At 44.2% G+C, this 24,635-nt stretch overlaps 1 protein-coding gene across 1 annotated transcript in view; it reads left to right on the top strand.

The window, feature by feature from the left end:
* Nucleotides 1-22,729, top strand: part of LOC306917196 (NALCN channel auxiliary factor 1-like) — a gene marked incomplete at both ends in the record, with an annotated part of 78,162 nt that extends 55,433 nt beyond the window's left edge. Inside the window, 2 exons of the mRNA XM_079495329.1 lie at nt 18,289-18,460; nt 22,368-22,729. Coding sequence (XP_079351455.1) covers nt 18,289-18,460; nt 22,368-22,729 — 534 coding nt within the window. The remainder of the gene's footprint in view (nt 1-18,288; nt 18,461-22,367) is intronic.
* Between the last annotated feature and the right edge of the window lie 1,906 nt (nt 22,730-24,635).

Here is a 24,635-nt window from a genome sequence, read left to right as displayed (position 1 = left end):
ATTGATAACAACAGCATCCCTATAGTAGGCCTATTGATAACAACAGCATCCCTATAGTAGGCCTTTTGATAACAACAGCATCCCTATAGTAGGCCTATTGATAACAACAGCATCCCTATAGTAGGCCTATTGATAACAACAGCATCCCTATAGTAGGCCTATTGATAACAACAGCATCCCTATAGTAGGCCTTTTGATAACAACAGCATCCCTATAGTAGGCCTATTGATAACAACAGCATCCCTATAGTAGGCCTATTGATAACAACAGCATCCCTATAGTAGGCCTTTTGATAACAACAGCATCCCTATAGTAGGCCTTTTGATAACAACAGCATCCCTATAGTAGGCCTTTTGATAACAACAGCATCCCTATAGTAGGCCTATTGATAACAACAGCATCCCTATAGTAGGCCTATTGATAACAACAGCATCCCTATAGTAGGCCTATTGATAACAACAGCATCCCTATAGTAGGCCTATTGATAACAACAGCATCCCTATAGTAGGCCTGATAACAACAGCATCCCTATAGTAGGCCTATTGATAACAACAGCATCCCTATAGTAGGCCTATTGATAACAACAGCATCCCTATAGTAGGCCTTTTGATAACAACAGCATCCCTATAGTAGGCCTATTGATAACAACAGCATCCCTATAGTAGGCCTTTTGATAACAACAGCATCCCTATAGTAGGCCTATTGATAACAACAGCATCCCTATAGTAGGCCTTTTGATAACAACAGCATCCCTATAGTAGGCCTATTGATAACAACAGCATCCCTATAGTAGGCCTATTGATAACAACAGCATCCCTATAGTAGGCCTTTTGATAACAACAGCATCCCTATAGTAGGCCTTTTGATAACAACAGCATCCCTATAGTAGGCCTTTTGATAACAACAGCATCCCTATAGTAGGCCTATTGATAACAACAGCATCCCTATAGTAGGCCTATTGATAACAACAGCATCCCTATAGTAGGCCTATTGATAACAACAGCATCCCTATAGTAGGCCTATTGATAACAACAGCATCCCTATAGTAGGCCTGTTGATAACAGCATCCCTATAGTAGGCCTATTGATAACAACAGCATCCCTATAGTAGGCCTATTGATAACAACAGCATCCCTATAGTAGGCCTATTGATAACAACAGCATCCCTATAGTAGGCCTATTGATAACAACAGCATCCCTATAGTAGGCCTTTTGATAACAACAGCATCCCTATAGTAGGCCTGTCACAATTATTGCATAATCGCCTAAATCGCAATGTTTGGAGACAACCGCATTTCTTTTTTTTTTCTTTTTGCACAATCGGCATAATTGTTTATAGAGGGAATTGTGGATCTAGCTCAGAAAGCATCGCAAAATGTTTGAAATTTTACTTTTGTTACTGTCACGGTATGAGACAGGTGTTGGACCGATGTGCAGAACCACACAGGAAGGCAGGCAGATGAAGTTTATAAGAAGATTTATTTACCAACACAGGACATACATGGGCTGGACACACCATAACATAAACTATACACTAGCAGGGAACACAAGGAACTGAGGGTTTAAGTAGACACAGGGATAACAATCACAGGTGAACAGAACTAACAATCAACACTGGGATAGGCTGGGAGACTAACAGGACACAGGTGGAGAAAACTAGTAATCACAGGGAGGTGAGACAACACATGAAACAGTAACTAGGGAAAACAGGAAACACTAGGACATGACTACAAAATAAAAGTATACAACAGACGTGACAGTACCTCCCCCCAAGGGATGGGTTCCAAACATCCCAAAAAACATTGTCAGAACAACAAGCAGGGTGGGTGGAGGGGAGTTGGAAAGGGGGGAAACAGGGGCACAAAACTAACATAGGACTGGCAGGACAAAACACTAAAAAGACAGTTCTACAAGCTCAAAACAAGTTGTAACAAAACACAGGACTGGCTGACAGGGCAAAACAAGGAGTCACACAGAAAGGCAGGTGGGAAGACACACAGACAAGCATACAGACAAACAGACAGACACAAACTGAGACAAACCCAAAGACAGGCAAATAAACTGACAAACGGACAGACAGGCAGACAAACATGCGGTCTGACACAACAGGTGGGTAAACAGATTAGGGGGACTAAAACACTGGGGAGCAGACAAACGCACAAGTATACTGGCAGACAGACACGCAGACATACAAACCGGGAGACAGGTAGACAGAACGGCACCAAAAGAACCACTCACAGGATTACATTGTTCAGAGCGGGGTTGAGGGGGCTGGGGACCCAAAGCTGCTGAAGCCCCTGGCAGAAAGTTAACGGGGGGCGGTGACAACTGTTCAATCCAATCAGGCTGAGGCGGGGCCTCAGTGGAGGCGAGCTGCAGCGGCGGGGCCTCAGTGGAGGCGAGCTGCAGCGGCGGGGCCTCAGTGGAGGCGAGCTGCAGCGGCGGGGCCTCAGTGGAGGCGAGCTGCAGCGGCGGGGCCTCAGTGGAGGCGAGCTGCAGCGGCGGGGCCTCAGTGGAGGCGAGCTGCAGCGGCGGGGCCTCAGTGGAGGCGAGCTGCAACGGCGGGGCCTCTGTGGCGCTGAGCTCTGGCAGTGTGTCGCTGTGTGCCAGCGACGGCATCTGGGGAGGCGGTGGCCGCGACTCGGCGTGGCTGGGCGGCGGTGGCCTCGACTCGGCGTCGCTGGGCGGCGGTGGCGGCGTCTCGGCGTCACTGTGCGGCAGTGGCCGCGTCTCGGCGTCGCTGGGCTCCTGGACTCTGGGCAGCCAGTTGCACTGGCGGGGGCGATGGCGACCCCGCCTTCTCCTGGCAGACCCAAGACAGGCAGGTTCAGAAAGCACCGGGTCAGGACAGGCAGGTTCCATACTCATGAATCCAAGTCTTACAGCAGGAGCAGGCTGGTCACAAGCCGACTGGAGGCTAGTAGGCTGGGTGCTAGCTGACAGGAGAGCAGGCTGGGATGCAGGGCAAGCTGGAGTGACAGGTTCAGGCTTGGATAGCAAAGATGCTAACAAAGTTCTTAATTGCCTGGCTGTTCCATCCACCAGTTGTGCCAACTGTGGATTATTTTTCATAAACTGAAAAGTCTCTTTCAAGGCCAACCTGAGAGCCATCTCTTGCTGCTTAACACAGGTCGTTGCTTTAACTGCATTTACGTAGCCGTCAATGACTTGCAGATCCTCATCAATCCCCTGGAGTTCTGCTGGGTCCATGTTGGCTAGTGTATACTGTCACGGTATGAGACAGGTGTTGGACCGATGTGCAGAACCACACAGGAAGGCAGGCAGATGAAGTTTATAAGAAGATTTATTTACCAACACAGGACATACATGGGCTGGACACACCATAACATCAACTATACACTAGCAGGGAACACAAGGAACTGAGGGTTTAAGTAGACACAGGGATAACAATACACAGGTGAACAGAACTAACAATCAACACTGGGATAGGCTGGGAGACTAACAGGACACAGGTGGAGAAAACTAGTAATCACAGGGAGGTGAGACAACACAGGAAACAGTAACTAGGGAAAACAGGAAACACTAGGACATGACTACAAAATAAAAGTATACAACAGACAGCTATCGCGACAGTTACGAGATAATAAATTGTTCTTTTTTGTAGGAATGGTTAACTGAATATTGACCGCCCCTAACACCACCTCTTTGGAAACCCCCTTGCACCACCCCTATGTGAAATGACAAATATGACCAGATTTGTGTTTTTCGTTTTCATGTCATATGAAATATGGAAATATGGAATCATAGCTTCAAATTGACATATTGGTTGTTCAGTTTGACCCACCAGTTTTGGAGATATGGCTTATAGAGTGATGCCTTACAGAAAACAGCGAATTGAGGAAACAGGCTTGAAAGGTTCACTTCTGTGGTCTCTAACATAACATTACACCTACCTAGCTACTTTTTATTTCATATTTACATTTACACGATTTCAGCTCTGACATTTATTTGAGACATGCTCTAGTGTGAAGAGTCTTCCCCCTTGCACCCCCCTACATGTAAAATGACAAACAGTATGTGACCTCTAGTCTTTGGAAACCCCCTTGCACCCCCCTATGTAAAAAGACAAAACAATTCTGAAGCCACAGTATCCTAACGGCACAGCTGCCAAATTCCAGACTCTGCATTTTGCACAAGGCTTGGAATTTGGCACACAGTTTTGGTGCAGTTTTGGTACATTAGCAACTCAAAGGATCCCCACACTAGCCTGGCTAATAAGCCAGACTCAAATCACACTGTCGTGTGGTATTTGAGTCTGGAGATGCTGTGTATGGATCTTGTTTCCCGGGGGGGCGGGTTCAAACATTTTCTCTTTGACGCAATTGGTCAGAGCTACTGTCAGTCAAAGGTCTCAAGCATTGAACGCCACTGTACCAAAGCCCGCCCATATTGCATACCGTGTCCCGATTGGCCACACCAGTTCTCTGGTGTAGGAAATGGGCGTACAATTGAGCCTCTCCAGACCGTAATCCGCCGGGCAGGCTTTTTTTTTTTGCGCAAACGGCTGATTCGGGGCTATCCCCACACTGCTCTAATGACACACGATAATAGGGCTGCTTCCATCACAGCCTGTGTGGAATGATGAAGGGTTGGTGCTGAATACTGTACGTTGTGCAAAAGGCAAACATAGGGTTTTTTCTACAGAATTACTTGGTTGCCGCTAATTGTTTGTCAAGTGCCAAGTGGCTGGGGAATGGTTGTTAATTGTCCTAGTTATGCATCCATTGAAAGCAGAAACTACAGTATAATTTTCAACATTACATAATCGCTGTAGGGCAGAAGCCTTGTGACTCCATGTACATATTCTTTTTCAGTGGTGGTAAAAGTACTCAAATATCTTTACTTAATTAAAAGTCCAGAATAACATTTTTACTTCAGTAAAAGTACAAAAGTACTGGTATCAAAATGTATTTAAGTGTACTTAAGTAATTTAGTACTATTTCACAAGTTTTCAAATGTATAAAAAAGCAGATCTACAAGCTCACAATGCGACGCATTGTGAGCTTGTAGATTGGCTATTTTCAAATAGCCGATGTATATAGCGCTGAAGTGGTAACTGTCTGTTTTGTAATAATAATCAAAATCTACAAAGTAACTAGTAACTAAAGTTTTCAAATAAATGTAGTGGAGTAAAAGTACAATAGAGGGTATGCGCATGCATAAAGTGAGTGGCAAATCGAGTGGCAAATCGAGTGGCAAAGTGAGTTTAACGTTGTTTAATGCAATCATAATTGTACTTTTCTGTTTGGATGTATGGGTTGTCAAGGCCAGAAAGTAGTTTTTTGGCACCCAGTAGGCGTTCCCGCATAACTTCCTGGTTTGATGATGATGTCACGCGCATACCCTCTATATTTGCCTCTGTGATGTAGTGTGTAAGTAAAAGTATTGGAAATGCTCAAGTAAAGTACAAATACAAATACCTTACAACTTCATTGTACAAGAGTGACATGCAAAATAATCCAACAATAGCAAAAATGGCTGCGTGTTGTCAACTTTTGAGTGTGATAATGAACATGGTTAAAAGAGTCTGTGGGTTTTATATATAAAAGACAGCACTCCAAAATCCGTTGGAAAAGTGACGCATGTGCACTAATAATATAAAGTGGGGCCCTGGTTGAAACACAGGAATCGGTTAGTCTAGACTCCAAATGGCTCACTATTAGGCTTAGTCATCTAATCCAACAATACATAGTGTAAGTCCCCGTACTGCTTCTGAACAGATGACTCCACCCTCAGCTATATCTGTAAGAAATAAGGGGTGGGGCCATGCATCCAGCATGCCCAACCAGTCACTTTGAGTGACACCACACAAAGCCACGGGTGAACATGTACTGTATGTGTTGTCAGGCATTACTATTACTAACCCTACCCTAAACCCCAAACCTAACTCTAACCGCAAGCACGACGCAACGCATGTCGGACCAAAGCAAACTTTACTTTATCCGCAAAAAAGTGCGGATAATAACACAACACAAAAATGATGGCGTGAGCAGGATTCAAACCCAGGAGGTATGGATTGAAAGTCTATTGTCTAACAAGCCATGTTACGAGCTGGCTGCTGGAATGCTTTTCCATAGTCTACTAAAGCAACAAGCCTAAGAGGTGTCAGGTTACCGGGTATTTTATAATTTATAATTATAGAGGCGTATAGTGCCATTATAAAATACACGTTAAGCTGGGACCGCACGTGGCTTATTGCTTTTCTAAAACGGTTACAAACATTTAGCAATATTAACCTCATCAAAATATTAAATTAACAAAAGTAGCTACGCTTTGCGCCCACCAGAGCGAGCCACACTTCCTTGTTTTCACTCGGCCAGTCTCTGTGACGGGGGAATAGGAGGCGCTTGCTGGCCGCCCGGAGCCACACATTCACAGTCATATGAGTGCGGGCGGTGCTTAGACGCCCGCACGGCCAGGGTGTGTAAGGCAAACAAGTGCTCCCCTTCCCCAGTTCAGCTACAACGCGTCGCTGCAGCATCAGCTGGGATTATCGTGAGATTTACAACGGTAACCAGCCAATCAGAATCAAGTATTGGGACTAACTGTTTTAGAATATAGATAACATGCGTGCCCAACTCATGGCTAAAAGAAAAGGAAAAACCCTGCCTAGTAGGGTAAGAAAGGCCTGCGGGGCCTAGTATTTCTAACAGGAATAGCTGAGGGCACACTCTGGCACATGGGGCTCTATTTTCGTCCATGCTAAATTCCTAAACTTCTTTGCCTTTTTTTTTTTTTACTATTTTGAAAAACTATTTTTGAATAGTTCAAATAGCCAATCTACAAGCTCACAACGTGTCGATGTAGATCGGTAGTTGAACTATTCAAAAATGTTTTTCAAAATAGTAAAAAACTAGAAAGAATTCCCTTCTGGGCACAGGTCTCCACCAGGAGGATAGGACTGTGTGAGATATTTGGCAACATTTTTAGGAGTAATAGAGGGTATGCGTGTGACATCATCATCAAACCAGGAAGTTTGATGATGGCAAATAACTACTTTCTGGCCTTGACAGCCCATACATCCACACAGAAAAGTCATATCTGATTGCATTAAACAACATTAAACAATGTTAAACTCACTTTGCCTGTTGCTTTGCCACTCGATTTGCCACTCGATGTGCCATTCACTTTAAGCATGCGCATACTCTCTATATAAACATGTTTTTTTGTTTGTTAGTTTTTTGCAACAATTTTCTTCATTTTGTTGAGGAAATGCAGAGCCAGATCACTCATAGCATGAGGATAGAATTCTGGACATGTGCAGCATTTGGTACAAAACGGTCCACTCCTAAAAACATTGGAAGGCAATGTTAGCCAATCAGTGTAGAATCTGAGAAATCCAACAGACTCGTCTTGATCACATGACTACAGAGATCATGTGTACCGATTTGCGTGACATTTGGATGAAATCTGTGCGACTAACATAAGCAATTAATATGTTTTGCAGAAATCGGCCTCATGGTGGCGCTATAACCGGCAGATGTGGAGGGATGCAGGGACAATGTTTTTCCATGGCCTCTAGGGAGTGTGCATACATAAGTTGTATACAGATCGATGCAGTTATAGCTAAAAACAGGAATTGGCCTGTTATAGCGCCACCGTGAGGCTGATTTGGGGAAAGAATGAGTGGCATGTCGTCCTCAGCCTAGTGGAAATGTGAGCTTTGGAAGCCAATCTTAGCCAATCAGGATGGAAGATGGGAAATGGTGCAGATCAGTGTTGATCACATGACTATGGAGATAGTGTATATACTGAATTGTGTGATGTATGGATAAAATGTGTACGAGTAATCTACAGAAATGTGTTTTGCCTAAATCGGCCTCATGGTGGCGCTATAACAGGCCGTTGAGGAATATTTGGGGCAGAGGTTCGTTGTTGGCATCCAGGGAGTGTGTGTGCAAAGTTTGGCATGGAACGGTGGTGGAGATTAGCTGGTAACGGACGGACGGAAGGAAGGAAGGAAGGACGGACACACACACACACACACGGACGGAGTGCAAATCATACTCTCTCCCCATGCCTTCGGCCTGGTGGAGACAAAAAGGCAAAGAAGTTTAGGGATAAATTAGAGACGAAAATAGAGCCCTTGATGTTGTTCCAAGGACTATTCAAAGAGGACAGGAAGCGAAGACCGTACGGTCAACGGTGGACTCCATGTTGCTCCCTGGAAGGACAGAAGACCGTACGGTGGACTCCATGTTGCTCCCTGGAAGGAAAGAAACATGCGCAATGCGCTATATGCAGTCAACACTTCCGCATTCAGCTTCCTTGGTCGCATGTTTCTTTCCTTCCAGGGAGCAACATGGAGTCCACCGTACGGTCTTCGCTTCCTAACCTTATTTAATTAACCTTGGTGCATTCCAGGAACCACTGTGTGAGCTGTCCATGGTGCTGACAGTTACGTCCAACTATGTGAGCTGTCCGTGGTTCTGATGTTCACAATGCAGTATATAGCCTTGTGTCTGTTGAGACTTGAGTGAGTGAGCATGCTTCTCTGTCCGAGCAGTGGTGGGAGAAGTACTCGGATATTTTAAAGTACATATACCACACTATAAAAAATACTCAAGTAAAAGTCAAAATGTTGCTTTTAGAAAAGTAGCCGATCTTCAAGTTCACAACCCGTTCTGAGCTTGTAGATTTCCTATTTTTGAATATATGTATAAAATAGGGCTTAATTGATTAATGTATGTTTTGCAATAATAAGCTATTTAAAAGTAACGTGTAACTAAAGTTTTCAAAAATATTGGTATGGAATAAAAATTACAATATTTAAACAATTTAAAATACTCAAAGAGGCCTATCAAAAAAATTAAAAAAGAAAAGTGCCTAAGTGCTGTACTTGAGTAATACTTAGTTACTTTCCCCCACAGGCTCTAAGTAAGGTCTAGCTGTCTGTCAGAGGTAGCCTATTCTTTCGGGGTGGATGTGGGAATGTGTTAAGCCATTTTGACCTGAGATCAGATTCTAAAAATGTCTTCTACATCCTGACAGTTTTCTGAAAAAGCTATGTTTCTATGTCAGTCGTTCTTCGATTTTTCAAAAATAGCAGACCTACAAGCTCGTAGCGCGCCACTCGGTGGCGCGCTACGAGCTTGTAGATCTGCTATTTTTCAATAGCTAAAGCATAACACAATGCTAACACCAAAAGGGGTTCCCGCCCAAAATGGGTTAAGGCCCTGACGGATGAAAGCGTGGATGTGGTAACGTGTTAAGGCCCTGACAGATGAAAGCGTGACTGACGCAAGTGTCACTGACTCACTCACGTCAATGGTGCGTCATATCCGTCAGGGCCACCAAAGTCCTCTCCTTGCTGTGGTGTCAGTGACGAGAGCACTGTTTCTCAACCAGTGGTCCACTATGTTAAAGGGATAGTTCAGATTTTTTTAACTTAAGTTGTATGAAATACTTGCCATTAATATAGTGGTTGCAACTGTATTAATTGATTGCCCGAGTCCTGTGGTGGGAGTTCTGCTCTGGTTTTGGTGAAATATCAAGTAGTTCCGGTCATTTTGTGGGGGGCACTGGGGGCCACGCAGTAAAAGTAAATTAATCCACAAAACTAACGTCATTTGTATTGTTGACCTATTTCTAAAATATTAGTGCAACTTCCGTTCTTTTTTTACCCCTCTATCACACAGAACTATGTTTTTTGTGTCCATATCACTACGCCCAAAGTCAAAAGTTGAACGAAAGTCGCGCTAATATTTTAGAAATAGGTCAACAATACAAATTACGTTCGTTTTGTGGATTAATTTACTTTTACTGCGTGGCCCCAGTGCCCCCCACAAAATGACCGGAACTACTTAATATTGACCAAAACCAGAGCAGAACTCCCACCATGGGACTCGGGCTATCAATTAATACAGTTGCAACCACTATATTAATGGCAAGTATTTCATACAACTTAAGTTCAAAAAATCTGAACTATCCCTTTAAAGTGGTTAAACTCATTTTGATGCTATATAAACAAAATTCACTGGGGACTCCTGGAACCCCCCTCAAGGACCCCCCTGTGGGTAAACCAGTGTACGTCTTGTCTTGCATGGTTTGGTTGCACCAGGTGACAATGACATACAAACCTCCAATCCTGGCAGGTAGTTTTTAGCCTGCGTAGGGAGGGACCATATCTTTCACAGCAATCACGCTATCAGCAAACAATCAGCTGTAGCTGGCTACAAAACATGTCACTGGATTAAATGTGGAGTGACTGTTTTTTGTTTGGCTCGCAATTTAGGCATTTGGCGGACGCTCTTATCCAGAGTGGCTTACAATAAGCAAGGTAATAATCACATGTAGCTTACAATAAGCAAGGTAATAATCACATGTAGCTCTTATCCAGAGTGGCTTACAATAAGCAAGGTAATAATCACATGTAGCTCTTATCCAGGGTGGCTTACAATAAGCAAGGTAATAATCACATGTAGCTCTTATCCAGAGTGGCTTACAATAAGCAAGGTAATAATCACATGTACAGTAGCTTGCAGAGATACAGTGTAGAGCCTCAAGAGACTAGGATCCCATAAACCAAGAACCCATCTGTACCAACCAAGGTTATAATAGTTTTGGTTTTTTCATTATAGTTTAGTTTTAGTTAGTTTTGGCTTTTTTTTTTTCTAATTCAGTTAGTTTGTTAGTTTTTAGAGCGGGTTTGCTAGTTTTTATTTAGTTTTTATTTTGGTGAAATGCTTATAGTTTTAGTTTAGTTTTAGTTTAGTTATAGTTTAATTTTAGTTTTTTAAACTAAAAAACTATAACTAAAACTATAAAAACTAAAACTATAACTAAGGGTTCGTTTTGTGAACACACAATTCAGTTTAGTTATCGTTTTTAATTGATTTTTAATTTAGTTTCAGTTAACTAAAATGTTTTTTTAATTCTAGTTTTCGTTTTAGTTTTAGTTAACTATTATAACCTTGGTACCAACAATAGACCTACAATAGAGCTACACAACGCATCTCTCCGCTTCTGAACTACATTACGGACAGTGCTGGAAAGTAACAAAATCTATTTACCCACGTGCTGTACTAAACGTTGTACTACGTATGTTACCACAGGGATAACTGGCTTGTGGGGGCCAAGCTTTCATAGCAACGTCGCTTTCTGATCCTTCGATGTCGGCTCTTCCCGTCACTGTTGTTCACCCACTGATAGGGAACGTGAGCTGGGTTTAGACCGTCGTGAGACAGGTTAGTTTCACCCTCACCGATGATGTGTTGTTGCAATAGTAATCCCGCTCAGTACGAGAGGAACGGCAGGTTAATTTGGTGCATTCTACCCTGGATTTGAACCCGGATAATTTTTTCATCTATTTTTCTTTACCACTGAGCTAATAGTAAAAATATTCTCATTACTCTGAGTACAATCTATAGTTTCACTGATGAAGTATTGTACACCACTACATTTGGGAAGGCAGTAATTAGAGAGCAGGTTATGCGGTTACATCAGGGCAATATTCCATTCAAGTTTGCTTTGAAAGCTTTTTTTTTGCTTTATAATCTTTGAAAAAAGAATCTTATAAACATAACAATGAAGGCGGCTGTGTGGCCAGATGCCAACACAATATAAAGTCCCTGAAGGACATTGGAGCTGGAAATCTCTCTCATTGTAAAGAACTTGCATCCACTTAAGTCGTCAAGAATTTGTCTACCGTTATGCAGTCAAAAACAGGAGAATATTCCATTTAAGTTTACTTTGAATCCCCCCCCCCCTCCATGTAATCTTGGAGAAAGCTTTCTTTACGATTAAAATAGCAGATCTGCAAGCTCACAATCACGCCGTGTACGCCGCCATTCTACAACAGAATATAATACAGGGTTAAGACTATAAAAAAATAAAATCCTGTTGATTAGTTGATATAAGAAATAAAGAAAAACACTTGCTTCTTGATTATTCGATTAACCTACATGAGCGAGATCACGTCGGTTATTGGTTCTAAATATCGGTTTTGATATATTTTCGGTTAACTGTCCAGCCCTAGTTTCCTACTGAAAGGGTTGGTGAAGATGCCACAGTGCTTTAACTCAGTTCTCAAACATTGTCATGTCAAGGATCCCCCAAACTGATATGTATTAAACCACTATTACCCCCATCTGAAAAGAGTTTGTGCCAAGGACTCCCATAAGATTAGGTTATTTTATTTATTCTCAAAAATAGCTACAAGCTCCCAAGCCTGTAGATCGGCTATTTTCCAATATATTTTCATTCGAAATCAGTGGCGTAAAATGTTGTATAAGCTAAAACGAGTTCAAGTGGGTTCAGCCTCCCCAGAAGGAACGGTTCACCTCCTGTGCTAAAAGCGTAAATGGTCTTTAGTGGTACCAACGCTGAGAGCAAAGGCTCCGTAAAATGGTCTTAGTGGTACCAACGCTGAGAGCAAAGGCTCCGTAAAATGGTCTTAGTGGTACCAACGCTGAGAGCAAAGGCTCCGTAAAATGGTCTTAGTGGTACCAACGCTGAGAGCAGACGCTCCGTAAAATGGTCTTAGTGGTACCAACGCAGAGAGCAAAGGCTCCGTAAAATGGTCTTAGTGGTACCAACGCAGAGAGCAAAGGCTCCGTAAAATGGTCTTAGTGGTACCAACGCTGAGAGCAGACGCTCCGTAAAATGGTCTTAGTGGTACCAACGCAGAGAGCAAAGGCTCCGTAAAATGGTCTTAGTGGTACCAACGCAGAGAGCAAAGGCTCCGTAAAATGGTCTTAGTGGTACCAACGCTGAGAGCAGACGCTCCGTAAAATGGTCTTAGTGGTACCGACGCAGAGAGCAGACGCTCCGTAAAATGGTCTTAGTGGTACCAACGCTGAGAGCAAAGGCTCCGTAAAATGGTCTTAGTGGTACCAACGCTGAGAGCAGACGCTCCGTAAAATGGTCTTAGTGGTACCGACGCAGAGAGCAAAGGCTCCGTAAAATGGTCTTAGTGGTGCCGACGCAGAGAGCAGACGCTCCGTAAAATGGTCTTAGTGGTACCGACGCAGAGAGCAAAGGCTCCGTAAAATGGTCTTAGTGGTACCGACGCAGAGAGCAGACGCTCCGTAAAATGGTCTTAGTGGTACCAATGCTGAGAGCAGACGCTCCGTAAAATGGTCTTAGTGGTACCAACGCTAAGAGCAGAGGCTCCGTAAAATGGTCTTAGTGGTACCAACGCTGAGAGCAGACGCTCCGTAAAATGGTCTTAGTGGTACCGACGCTAAGAGCAGAGGCTCCGTAAAATGGTCTGTGGCTCTGGACAACTGGATCTCCAGTCCATATATGCCTACCTACGGTATAGGCGATGTGCATATATATCGTAGGTTGTGTTTATGGGGTTTGTTTATGGTTATGTCTTGGTACTTTCGCCTTTGACTCAAGTAACATTTCTCATATGGGACCTACTACTCTACGTTGTGATATTGCTACATTTACTTAAGTAAAAATAAATGGCATACTTTTTACACCACTGGCTGTATCAAGCGCCCCCCTGGAGCCTGCCCGCTCTGCGCTGAAGGGACCATTCAACCTCCCCCTGGAGCCTGCCCGCTCTGCGCTGAAGGGACCATTCAACCTCCCTCTTTAAGTCTAATAAGGGAGCAAATGATCTCGTTGCTTTCCTTTGGTTATATAGCTCCAGCATGATTGATGAGGCAGTGCCCGGCCCGACGCGGACCCCCGCCTCGCCTCATCTCTCCAGGGGAGGACCTGCAGGGATGACCTTGAACACTCTGGGTCAGGAGGACCCCCAGGGGGGCTCAGTGAATTGACAATTTCACTTCAATTTCAACTACCGGTCAAACATTGGCCAAATTGTCAAGTAATATAAGACAGAGGCAAACATTTTGAAAGTAGACGATCTACAAGCTCACACGATAGGCTATTTTCACAATATTTATCTGTGGAACCGAGTCAAATCAAATTGAATGCCTTGACTCCTACAATCAGAGTGCTCATCACTGGTCCCCAGTTCAAATATCATTATTTTGGGGGGATTGCTCTAAACCAGTGTTTCCCATAAAATGGGTCGCGACCCATTTGGGGGATGCAGAAATGTTTTATAATAATTCTAAATTATAAACAATCTTTTAAAAAGCTCACAATGGTTATATTGTGACATTACACAGACTTAGATTCAAAATGTTATAACCTAAACCATCTTGTCAGAGAAAAGGATTGCACATTGGTGTTCAGCATTCAGCTGTTTGAAATCAGAAGTACAGTCCTTTGTAATAAGCAAATTAAATGTCTCTGGATAAGTACTAATAACCCCAATAATTATTCCTATAGTGGTTTTAAAATTAATGTTGTGATTGCCGGTATTGTCCTTTGACTGATTGACAGCCTGTACACTCAAGACACGCTCCATAATATGGCCAGTACAGAATTAATTTCATATGTTGATCTGACCCCCCATGCCAAAGTGCCAACGCTCGCCCAGCAGTCTGCCGTCACCCAGGTGGATGCGTGCATGCTCGCCCTCAGGCCTTACTGGTGTTTGTGTTCTATATCGAAGACACAGTTTCAGATCTCCTTTGTTACAAATCGCCACAGAGACACCCGTCTCCCAACAGCACCAAGCAAGTACTGTACGACAATCTCTGTGAGGTGTTTCCGTTGTGCTCCATTTATGTTGTGGCTTCATCTTTACCATGTGAATCTCATTCACGCATTCACACACACACATGGCAGAGGGAACTATGAATTTGACAAGAGTTCAACAATCTTCTGCAAATGAACGTGGCTGGCTATGGTTTGAATGTTGGGAAATTAACAATTATTCAGCCTAATGACAACAATACGTAATCATGTGTTTACTCTCTAAAAAAAAGGCAGAAAAAGTGTGCCACGTGTGTGTGTGTGTGTGTGTGTGTGTGTGTGTGTGTGTGTGTGGATGCTTTTGCTAAATGTATTCATATTTAGTATCAGCATTTATGAAACACATGGGCAAATATTGAATGCGTTGTTGATATGATGTATTTATTGTCTGTCACAATGTGTTGATGACTTGAGTACAAGGGACCACAATGGAAACAAGCCCTGGGCTTTTTGTGCCATCCATTTAGCATAGTTTTTATACTATACTGCTGTAGTGTTTCAAACTACAGGCCTACAGGGCCAGCTGTCCACACCAATGCATCCATCCATCTTCAACCGCTTATCCGTAGTCGGGTCGCAGAGGCAACAGCTCCATCAGAGAGCACCAGACTTCTCTCTCCAATGCAACATTAGTAACGTCATTCTGGGGGATCCCGGGGCGATCCAAGATCATCTGATCCTTGGTCTGCCCGGAGGTCTCCTTCCAGTGATGCAGGGATCCCGGGGCGATCCAAGATCATCTGATCCTTGGTCTGCCCGGAGGTCTCCTTCCAGTGATGCAGGGATCCCGGGGCGATCCAAGATCATCTGATCCTTGGTCTGCCCGGAGGTCTCCTTCCAGTGATGCAGGGATCCCGGGGCGATCCAAGATCATCTGATCCTTGGTCTGCCCGGAGGTCTCCTTCCAGTGATGCAGGGATCCCGGGGCGATCCAAGATCATCTGATCCTTGGTCTGCCCGGAGGTCTCCTTCCAGTGATGCAGGGATCCCGGGGCGATCCAAGATCATCTGATCCTTGGTCTGCCCGGAGGTCTCCTTCCAGTGATGCAGGGATCCCGGGGCGATCCAAGATCATCTGATCCTTGGTCTGCCCGGAGGTCTCCTTCCAGTGATGCAGCTCCTTGCAACAAAACCGCTTTAGAGACCGCTGCAGCGGTCTGGACTGACCAGTTGACCATTGGTGCCATTTGGGGATAATAGTTCCAAGTCGTTGACCGACAACTAATTAATTGGTTGATCCACGATTATTTCACATGATCAATAATGTTAATTAATATGCTATAAAACAGATTTCCATTATTCCACCTTAGTGAATCTGCAATGCCAGAAGCTTATGAGGCTCATGAGCTGCATTATATGAATCTCTCCGGTCCGCTCATGAGCTAAATGACACATCTCGGGGTTACGGGCTACATTAACCGTTTCCGTCCGTAGGACGTCGCCACACGTCCTAGGGGTCCCAATCGACGCGTACATACCTGTACGACGTCCTCAGATGTCCTAGCGCATCCTCAATGATACGGGCGAGATAATAATATTCTGAATTTTTTCCTTTTTTTTATTTGTCAGTTCGCCTTTCGGCTACCGTATGCTACACTCTAGACTCTTGTTAGCTTACCGTTGACTTAGCTGTTAGCGCGGCAGAAAGAATGACTCGTCTCTCCTAATCCAGGGCACTCTCCGTGGTTTTGAACGGATCGATATACTAGCGCTTCATTTCTGCTCCTCATCCGTCTCTCCCGCAAAATATGAACACTTTTTGGATCATATATCGTATAAATTAAAACTATAGGAATGTAAGCTAGCAATGTAAAGCAAACTTTTTTGAGCGGATTGTTTCCAGGTCATGGGTTTCCGAGTAAAAGCGGCCATGTCTTTCCGGCACCCCAGAGCTCCTATTTTGAAGGACTTCCGGCACTGATTGTGTTAATATTAGGGATGCACCGAATGGGAAATTCTTGGCCGAAACCGAATAACTGAATACCGAATAGCCAAATATGATTAATATTATACATCGTTTATTTTATTTACCAGTTTTTGTACCATTGCTGTCATGACCGTAACTTTGTTGTAGAGCTGCATGATAATATCAAAAGACATTATTGAACGGGTACTCTTACATGTGGATCACATCATCACAACAAACAGTAGGCCTATGTTACGAAAGATAACCCCGGTTCTTTAGCTATTCAGTTCCGGCTCCATAACAAGTAAGACGCGCGAATGCGGGAAGCGAACACGCAGCTCGTAAATTGCAATAACAACAATTAGAATAAATTACGTACTTTAAGGTTTTTTTTGTAGTTCTTTTTTTTGTTGATTTAAGTTTTTTTTTTAAGTTAAGTTTTTTTTTATTAAGTTAAGGTGTGTGTGTGTGTGTGTGTGTGTGTGTGTGTGTTTTGTGTGTGATACAGCTGCGCCCTCTGGTGGCAGGCGGGTGGTGTTACAGCGTGACACACACACACACACACACACACACACACACACACACACACACACACACACACACACACACACACACACACACACACACACACACACACACACACACACACACACACACACACACACACACACACACACACACACACACACACACACACACACACACACACACACACAATCTGCTGGGTCTCATAGTAAATGCTCACTGCGTTCGCAATCAACAAAACCGAATACCGCCGAATATGCATTTTTTGCCACAATTCGGCTGAATAGTTTCAGTGGCCGAATATTCGGTGCATCCCTAATTAATATCTCTCTCCTCTCTTCTCCCCCAATCCTCTTCCTCTCAGATGGCCTACCAACCCTATTATGAGCTCAGTATTTACTACAGTATAACATCTCTCTCCCTCTTCTCCCCCAATCCTCTTCCTCTCAGATGGCCTACAGTATAACATCTCTCTCCTCTCCTCTCCTCCAATCCTCTTCCTCTCAGATGGCCTACAGTATAACATCTCTCTCCTCTCTTCTCCCCCATCCTCTTCCTCTCAGATGGCCTACAGTATAACATCTCTCTCCTCTCCTCTCCTCCAATCCTCTTCCTCTCAGATGGCCTACAGTATAACATCTCTCTCCTCTTCTCCCCCAATCCTCTTCCTCTCAGATGGCCCCAGTATTTACTACAGTATAACATCTCTCTCCTCTCTTCTCCCCCACTCCTCTTCCTCTCAGATGGCCCCAGTATTTACTACAGTATAACATCTCTCTCCTCTCTTCTCCCCCACTCCTCTTCCTCTCAGATGGCCTACAGTATAACATCTCTCTCCTCTCTTCTCCCCCACTCCTCTTCCTCTCAGATGGCCTACAGTATAACATCTCTCTCCTCTCCTCTCCTCCAATCCTCTTCCTCTCAGATGGCCTACAGTATAACATCTCTCTCCTCTTCTCCCCCAATCCTCTTCCTCTCAGATGGCCCCAGTATTTACTACAGTATAACATCTCTCTCCTCTCTTCTCCCCCACTCCTCTTCCTCTCAGATGGCCTACAGTATAACATCTCTCTCCTCTCTTCTCCCCCACTCCTCTTCCTCTCAGATGGCCTACAGTATAACATCTCTCTCCTCTCTTCTCCCCCCATCCTCTTCCTCTCAGATGGCCTACAGTATAACATCTCTCTCCTCTCTTCTCCCCCAATCCCCTTCCTCTCAGATGGCTACAGTATAACATCTCTCTCCTTTCTTCTCCCCCAATCCTCTTCCTCTCAGATGGCCTACAAACCCTGGCTGTGCGCTCAGTATTTCCCCACCAGCCAGACGTCGTGTCAGAAGAAGGTGCCGTGTCACCAGTACTGCCTGGAGGTCCAGCAGAGCTGCCCTTACATCCTGCCCGACGCCGATGACCTGATCCAGGGAGGCAGTCCAAGCTTCATCTGTACGGGTCAGTATGGTGGCGAGAGAGAGAGAGAGAGGCGCGGTAGGAGGTGATAATTGTTGTGTGAAATAATTAACACTTGATGAGGTCCGATTTAATGTTTGTAACAGTTTTCTGAATGACTCCTGTTGCGTGCCATGTATGCATAATTATGGTGCTCAAACTTTTTCTTGTCAAGGACCCCCAAAATTAGTTAGGTAACAGGTATTTAGCCGCCAAACTAACCATGTGTTCCCAGTGGATTCAATGTATAGTTACTTTGCATTGGTTACCCAGAGACTTAACCAATAGAGGGTATGCGCGTGACATCATCACCAAACCAGGAAGTTATGCAGGAATGCCTACTGAGTGGCAAAAAACTACTTTCTGGCCTTGACAACCCAGACATCCACACAGAAAAGTCCTATCTGATTGCCTTAAACGACATTAAACAATGTTAAACTCACTTTGCATGTTGCTTTGCCACTCGATGGACCATTCACTTTAAGCATGCGCAAACCCTCTATTACACATTGCTCCGTGTTGTGAGCTTGTAGATCTTTGCGCTAGTTTTGTGTGATATTCTTGCACGACAAAGTAGAGCATTAATTAAAAAAGAACAAACAAACAAACAGTTGAAATATGGTGATTAAAGTTTCAAAGCAGCTTATACAAAATGACCTCCGTTTAGTTTGTGCTTTCTGATAACGTGTTCTATACTGTACTGTAGTGGTCCTTTTGTTGTGAGGGATGCCTGGGTTTATGCGAGGACACACTCCGAGAACACTGTGACAACACTGGATAGATTGTGTCCCATGTCTCATTTGTAATGATGTGGTTTTGTAAACGAATCAACAAAGCAACATCAGTCATACGGCCTGCCCACGGTTTCCTGGCTATGGAGGCAGATGGGATCGCAGTTCTTTCCCTGTCTCTATACACGACTACACCTGCCTTACATTACATCCGCCATACTCCTCTTTCTTTAGGTATAGCCGCTTCATTAAATTGCAGACAGCAGCACAGAAAGAAGACAATATAGCCCATATACACAGAATGAAAGACAGGACGACCCACACCGTCTATAACAAGATAACGTTCACGCCTCTAATCCAGTTTGAACCCTATTGTGGGGAGGATCTACTATATATCTCTAAGCTCACAACGCAACGCATTATTAAGCTTGTAGATCTGCTATGTGCACCAAGTACAGAACCAAGTGGTCATACTGTACATATTTTAAGTATAGGTTATAAGGGGCTACATTAATTTGAAATAAAAAACAATAATAAAGAATATTCCTCTGACAACCAGTTGCCGTTTACATCTGTGTTTGTCCAGAGGCTCATACAGCATATACTGTAGTATATATTGTGTTTGTCCAGAGGCTCATACAGCATACTGTAGTATATATTGTGTTTGTCCAGAGGCTCATACAGCATACTGTAGTATATATTGTGTTTGTCCAGAGGCTCATACAGCATACTGTAGTATATATTGTGTTTGTCCAGAGGCTCATACAGCATACTGTAGTATATATTGTAGTATATATTGTGTTTGTCTAGAGGCTCATACAGTATACTGTAGTATATCTTGTGAATAATTTAATGAAGGTGTTTTGAGGTCACCGTAGAGTCACATCGCTCGCATCATTTATTTCAGGGAGACAGTTTTCCAGCTCATTGTAACAGAGGGCTTTATTCTGCACAACTGCACAATGTTACAAGATTTGCAGTGGTGGAAAAAGTACATTCTTCACTCAAGTAAAAAGTAGCAATACTGCAAACAAGTACTCTGTTATAAGTAGAAGTAGGCCTCACTCAGACCTTTAAAACATTGATGCATGCTTGTTGTATGAATGTTGTGTAGTGTCATGGCCGCCCCAATGCATTTCCAATGGAAGTCACATGGTTTGTAGTCCACATTTTGGACTACAAGCTGTTGTATGGCTTTCGGCTGTGTTTCGACTGCCCCTCCCCCTCATACAACACAATGTTGTGTCAAACCATGTGACTCCCATTGGAAATGCATTGGGGCAAGCTGTGTCACACCCTTTGTATACAACAAGCACAGAGCAATCTGCAGCGACCGTGTGAGTGAGGCCTAAGGCTGAGCTCACACCTTTCATGCAATTTTCGTGCTCGTTGGATGCTCGTTGGATGCATGTTGTGTTGTGTCATGGCCGCCCAATGTATTTCCAATGGAGGTCACATGGTTTGACCCAACATTGTGTTGTGTGAGGGGGAGGGGCGCAGCGAATGCACCCCTCCCCCTCACACAACACAATGTTGGGTCAAACCATGTGACCATGAAAGGTGACCATGAAAGGTGACCATGAAAGGTGTGAGCTCAGCCTAAGGCTGAGCTCACACCTTTCATGCAATTCTCTGTGCTCGTTGGGTGTTGTGTCATGGCCGCCCAGCGGCCCAATGCATTTCCAATGGAGGTCACATGGTTTGACCCAACATTGTGTTGTGTGAGGGGGAGGGGCGCAGTCGTGCGCCCCTCCCCCTCACACAACACAATGTTGGGTCAAACCATGTGACCTCCATTGGAAATACATTGGGCGGCCATGACACTACACAACATGCATCCAACGAGCACCAGAATTGCATTAAAGGTGTGAGCTCAGCCTAAGTAGAAGTCTGGAATTCAAAATTTACTTGAGTAAAAGTACAAAAGCATTGGTATCAAAATGTACAAAAGTAGAAAGTATGCAGAATATCCAATTCCAAGTTTTCAAAAGTATAGCAATCTTTTGAAAATAGCTCTACAAGCAGATCTACAAGCTCACAATGCAAGCTTGTAGATCTTTGTTTTTTTAATTATGTTTTTAATGGGGCTCAAGTGTTCATGTATATTTAGCAATAATAATCCAAATCTACAAAGTAACTAAAGTTTTCAAATACATTACATACTCAAGTACATTTTGAATTCCAGACTTCTACTTATAACAGAGTACTTGTTTGCAGTATTGCTACTTTTTACTTGAGTGAAGAATGTACTTTTTCCACCACTGCAAATCTTGTAACATTGTGCAGTTGTGCAGAATAAAGCCCTCTGTTACAATGAGCTGGAAAACTGTCTCCCTGAAATAAATGATGCGAGCGATGTGACTCTACGGTGACCTCAAAACACCTTCATTAAATTATTCACAAGATAATATCTTATATTATATTATACTACAGTATACTGTATGAGCCTGGACAAACACAGATGTATGTCAGAGGAATATTCTTTATTATTGTTTTTTATTTCAAATTAATTTAGCCCCTTGTTTTTTTAAATGTACACATGTGCAAATAAACTAAACTAAACTAAACTAAACTAAACGAAACTAAAGAAGCCGATCTACAAGCTCACAATGTAGAGCAGCTATTTTAGAACATTTTGAAAAATCGTGAAAATTATATATATGTAATAAATAAAAAATAAAATCATTTAAACACATTTTAAACACAAATCTCCTTTTATTTGGCCCTGGCACAAAATCCGTCCGGCCAAAAACAATATCAATGTGGAGGTCCCTTCTGGAGGTCCCTTCTGGAGGTCCCTTCCTTGGAGGTCCCTTCTGGAGGTCCCTTCTGGAGGTCCCTTCCTTGACATGAAAATGTCTGAGAACCAAACCGTTCTCAAACTGCACCTTAGGTTAAGGTTAAAGTCCTACTATTTTGCACATACATTGCTGTATGTGAAATGTGTTCTCCGCATTTAACCCATCTCTTGGTGCGGTGATCCGCAGCCATGCCGTGCTTGGGAAACATTTATAGTTGATCTAACCCTCGATGCTGAGTGCCAAGCAGGGAGGCATTTTGTCCCATTTTTACAGTCTTTGGTATGACCCGGCCGGGGATCGAACCCTCGACTTCCCAGTTTCAGGGCAGACACTCTAGCCACAAGGCCACTGAACCTTTATTCCTGTTCTTCTCACCAGGGCTCTTGGGTGACCGGCAGCCGGAGAGCGAGGCGGAGTGCTGCGACGTCCGATGGGAAGCCGCCAGAGTGGACCACCAGCCTTCAGGCGGGACGCTAAAAAGGACTCCTCCTCCTCCTGCTGCCCCGTGCCAACCCCAGGGGGGGGCCACGGGGGTCACCTCCGCCGCCGCGGCCACGCCCCGACTATGTGGCGGGCGACTGAAGATCTGCCTGCTCGCCCTCGTCCTCCTACACACTGTCATCGTCATACACACGACGGCCTCCCATAATTCCACGGGGGTGGCGGGGGATTCGCCTTCGCCGGCCCCCCTCGCCATTTTCGCGCCGGAGGAGACTGCCTCCGCCTCTAGCGAAGAGTAAACCTCGGGGTGGGATGGGGGGGGGGTTGGGGGTCAAATCAAAGATTTTACAAAGCTTGTAAAGAATGATGTCTTTTCAAGAGGAATAATGTTTCCTTATATGGCTGTTACAGTGTCGCATGGCTGCCAGGGACACACACGCGTCTGGCGGCGAGACATTCTGGACACGCCTCCTCCGCAATCTGCCGCCAATGAAACCATCCAAACCACAGGAAGTGGGAGGGATATATATAGTATCCAAGAAGCTATAGGGATGCTGGGATTGGACATTGGACCAAAAAAAACCCCCAAGATTTTTTGACGCCCGGATTTATAGTTTGTATAGCGCGGCGGAGTCGCACGCCTGGCTGTAAGTAACCAATGTACAAGCTTGCGGATGTGACACGTTTTGAGCTTGTAGAGCTGCTATTTCCGGGGCGCGCGACTCCGCCGCACGACCAAGTATAGGTCGGGCTTTAGGAATCCCCCCCCCCCCATCCCCCTCAGAAGCACTGACCTCTCGCCACTTGAAACCCGCCCATCGTTTCTATTTCACCCATAATGTTTTCTACATCACACCGTCTCCCACCCTCTCTCTCTCCTGTTGGGGAATAAGTATGCATAGAGTGTAAGGCGCTGATTCTCAAAATGGGGTCTGGGGGCAGGGTCCTTCACAAGGGTTTCAGTGGGTCGGCAATTAAACAAGTTAGTGAGCCAAATGTATCCTTAAGGGTTTGTAACTCTGAGAGTGCACCAATGGAACCAAATGGACCCTTACGGTTCCATTTGTAGTTAAATTATCATTGCAGTTGAAGATTGTGGTTCCAGAGATAAGAAAAGGTAGGAAATGGGGGGGGGGGGGGGGGTGTCCCTGACCGAATGCATATCAAACTAGGTGGTTCCTGAAATGAAAAGGCTTGAGAATCACTGGTACATGTTGACACTTGACAGGGAGGGGTTGGGGGTCTCATAGAGGACAGGGAGGGGTTGGGGGTCTCATAGATGACGTGGATGCCTTCTCACTCATAGTTATTTTCTTTTCCCCCTGTTGCATCACGTTCCAGTCACAGGAACATTTTGACATATGACATGTTCTCATCCAGCACCCTGGAATACAGAAGCGTCTTGAAAAGTGATAATTGTTCTTGCTTGAAAGGCCCATCTCGATTAGCCAGAATTTACCCAGGATCCTGTTTCCCTAGACAAAAAAAGAAAGAAAAAGAAAACCCCTAAAAAAGAACGATGTGATTCTTCTGTGGTCTAGTGTTCAACTTGTACCCATTCTAGCTTTAATTTCAGTCCATATATATAGGTTAGGTCGTGCTAACCTAAAGTGCTTCAAGCTAGTGGTGGTCCTCGTAAATCTTTGGTCAAGAGGGACAGGCTGTACAACCAGACACACCCTCTGAGTGCACGTGTTGAGTGTGACCAAGTGCACATGTTGTGGGTCTGCTACGGAGTCCTGAGAGGCTTGATTTAACTCGTACAATAAGCTATATGCACAGCAGCAATTTGGGAAATAACTTCCCTACTTCCTTCAGTAGGGAAGAGGCGTTACCGATGATACTAATTAAGGCTCTGTTCCATTCTGGTCAAACAGACTCACGGTGTTGCTATAGGCCTATCTCACAGCCCCCTTTCCACGCCCCCTTCCGGTAGCTAGTGGTGTCATTTAACATTAGCATTTACACTTTTTTTCTCTGGAGAATCTAAGTACATTTCCTAATGTTAAAATGTCAAAGACCGATAATAATATGAAGAAAACACAATGGTATAACAACTCAAATAAGTAGAATAAACCTTACCTTTACAAAACGGTAGTTTGTGGCTTGTGAAAATACCTCTTTTAACATGGAAGTCTATGGACCGCAGAAAAAATAACACCATTAGCTCCAAAAGGGGGCGTGGAAAGGGGGCGGGGAAATGCT

This window comes from Electrona antarctica (genome assembly GCF_951216825.1).
Source record: "Electrona antarctica genome assembly, chromosome: 24".
In the NCBI taxonomy this organism is placed as follows: Eukaryota; Metazoa; Chordata; class Actinopteri; order Myctophiformes; family Myctophidae; genus Electrona; species Electrona antarctica.
Note: the sequence above shows the minus strand (reverse complement) of the source record. Positions and strands in the feature narration are given on the sequence as shown.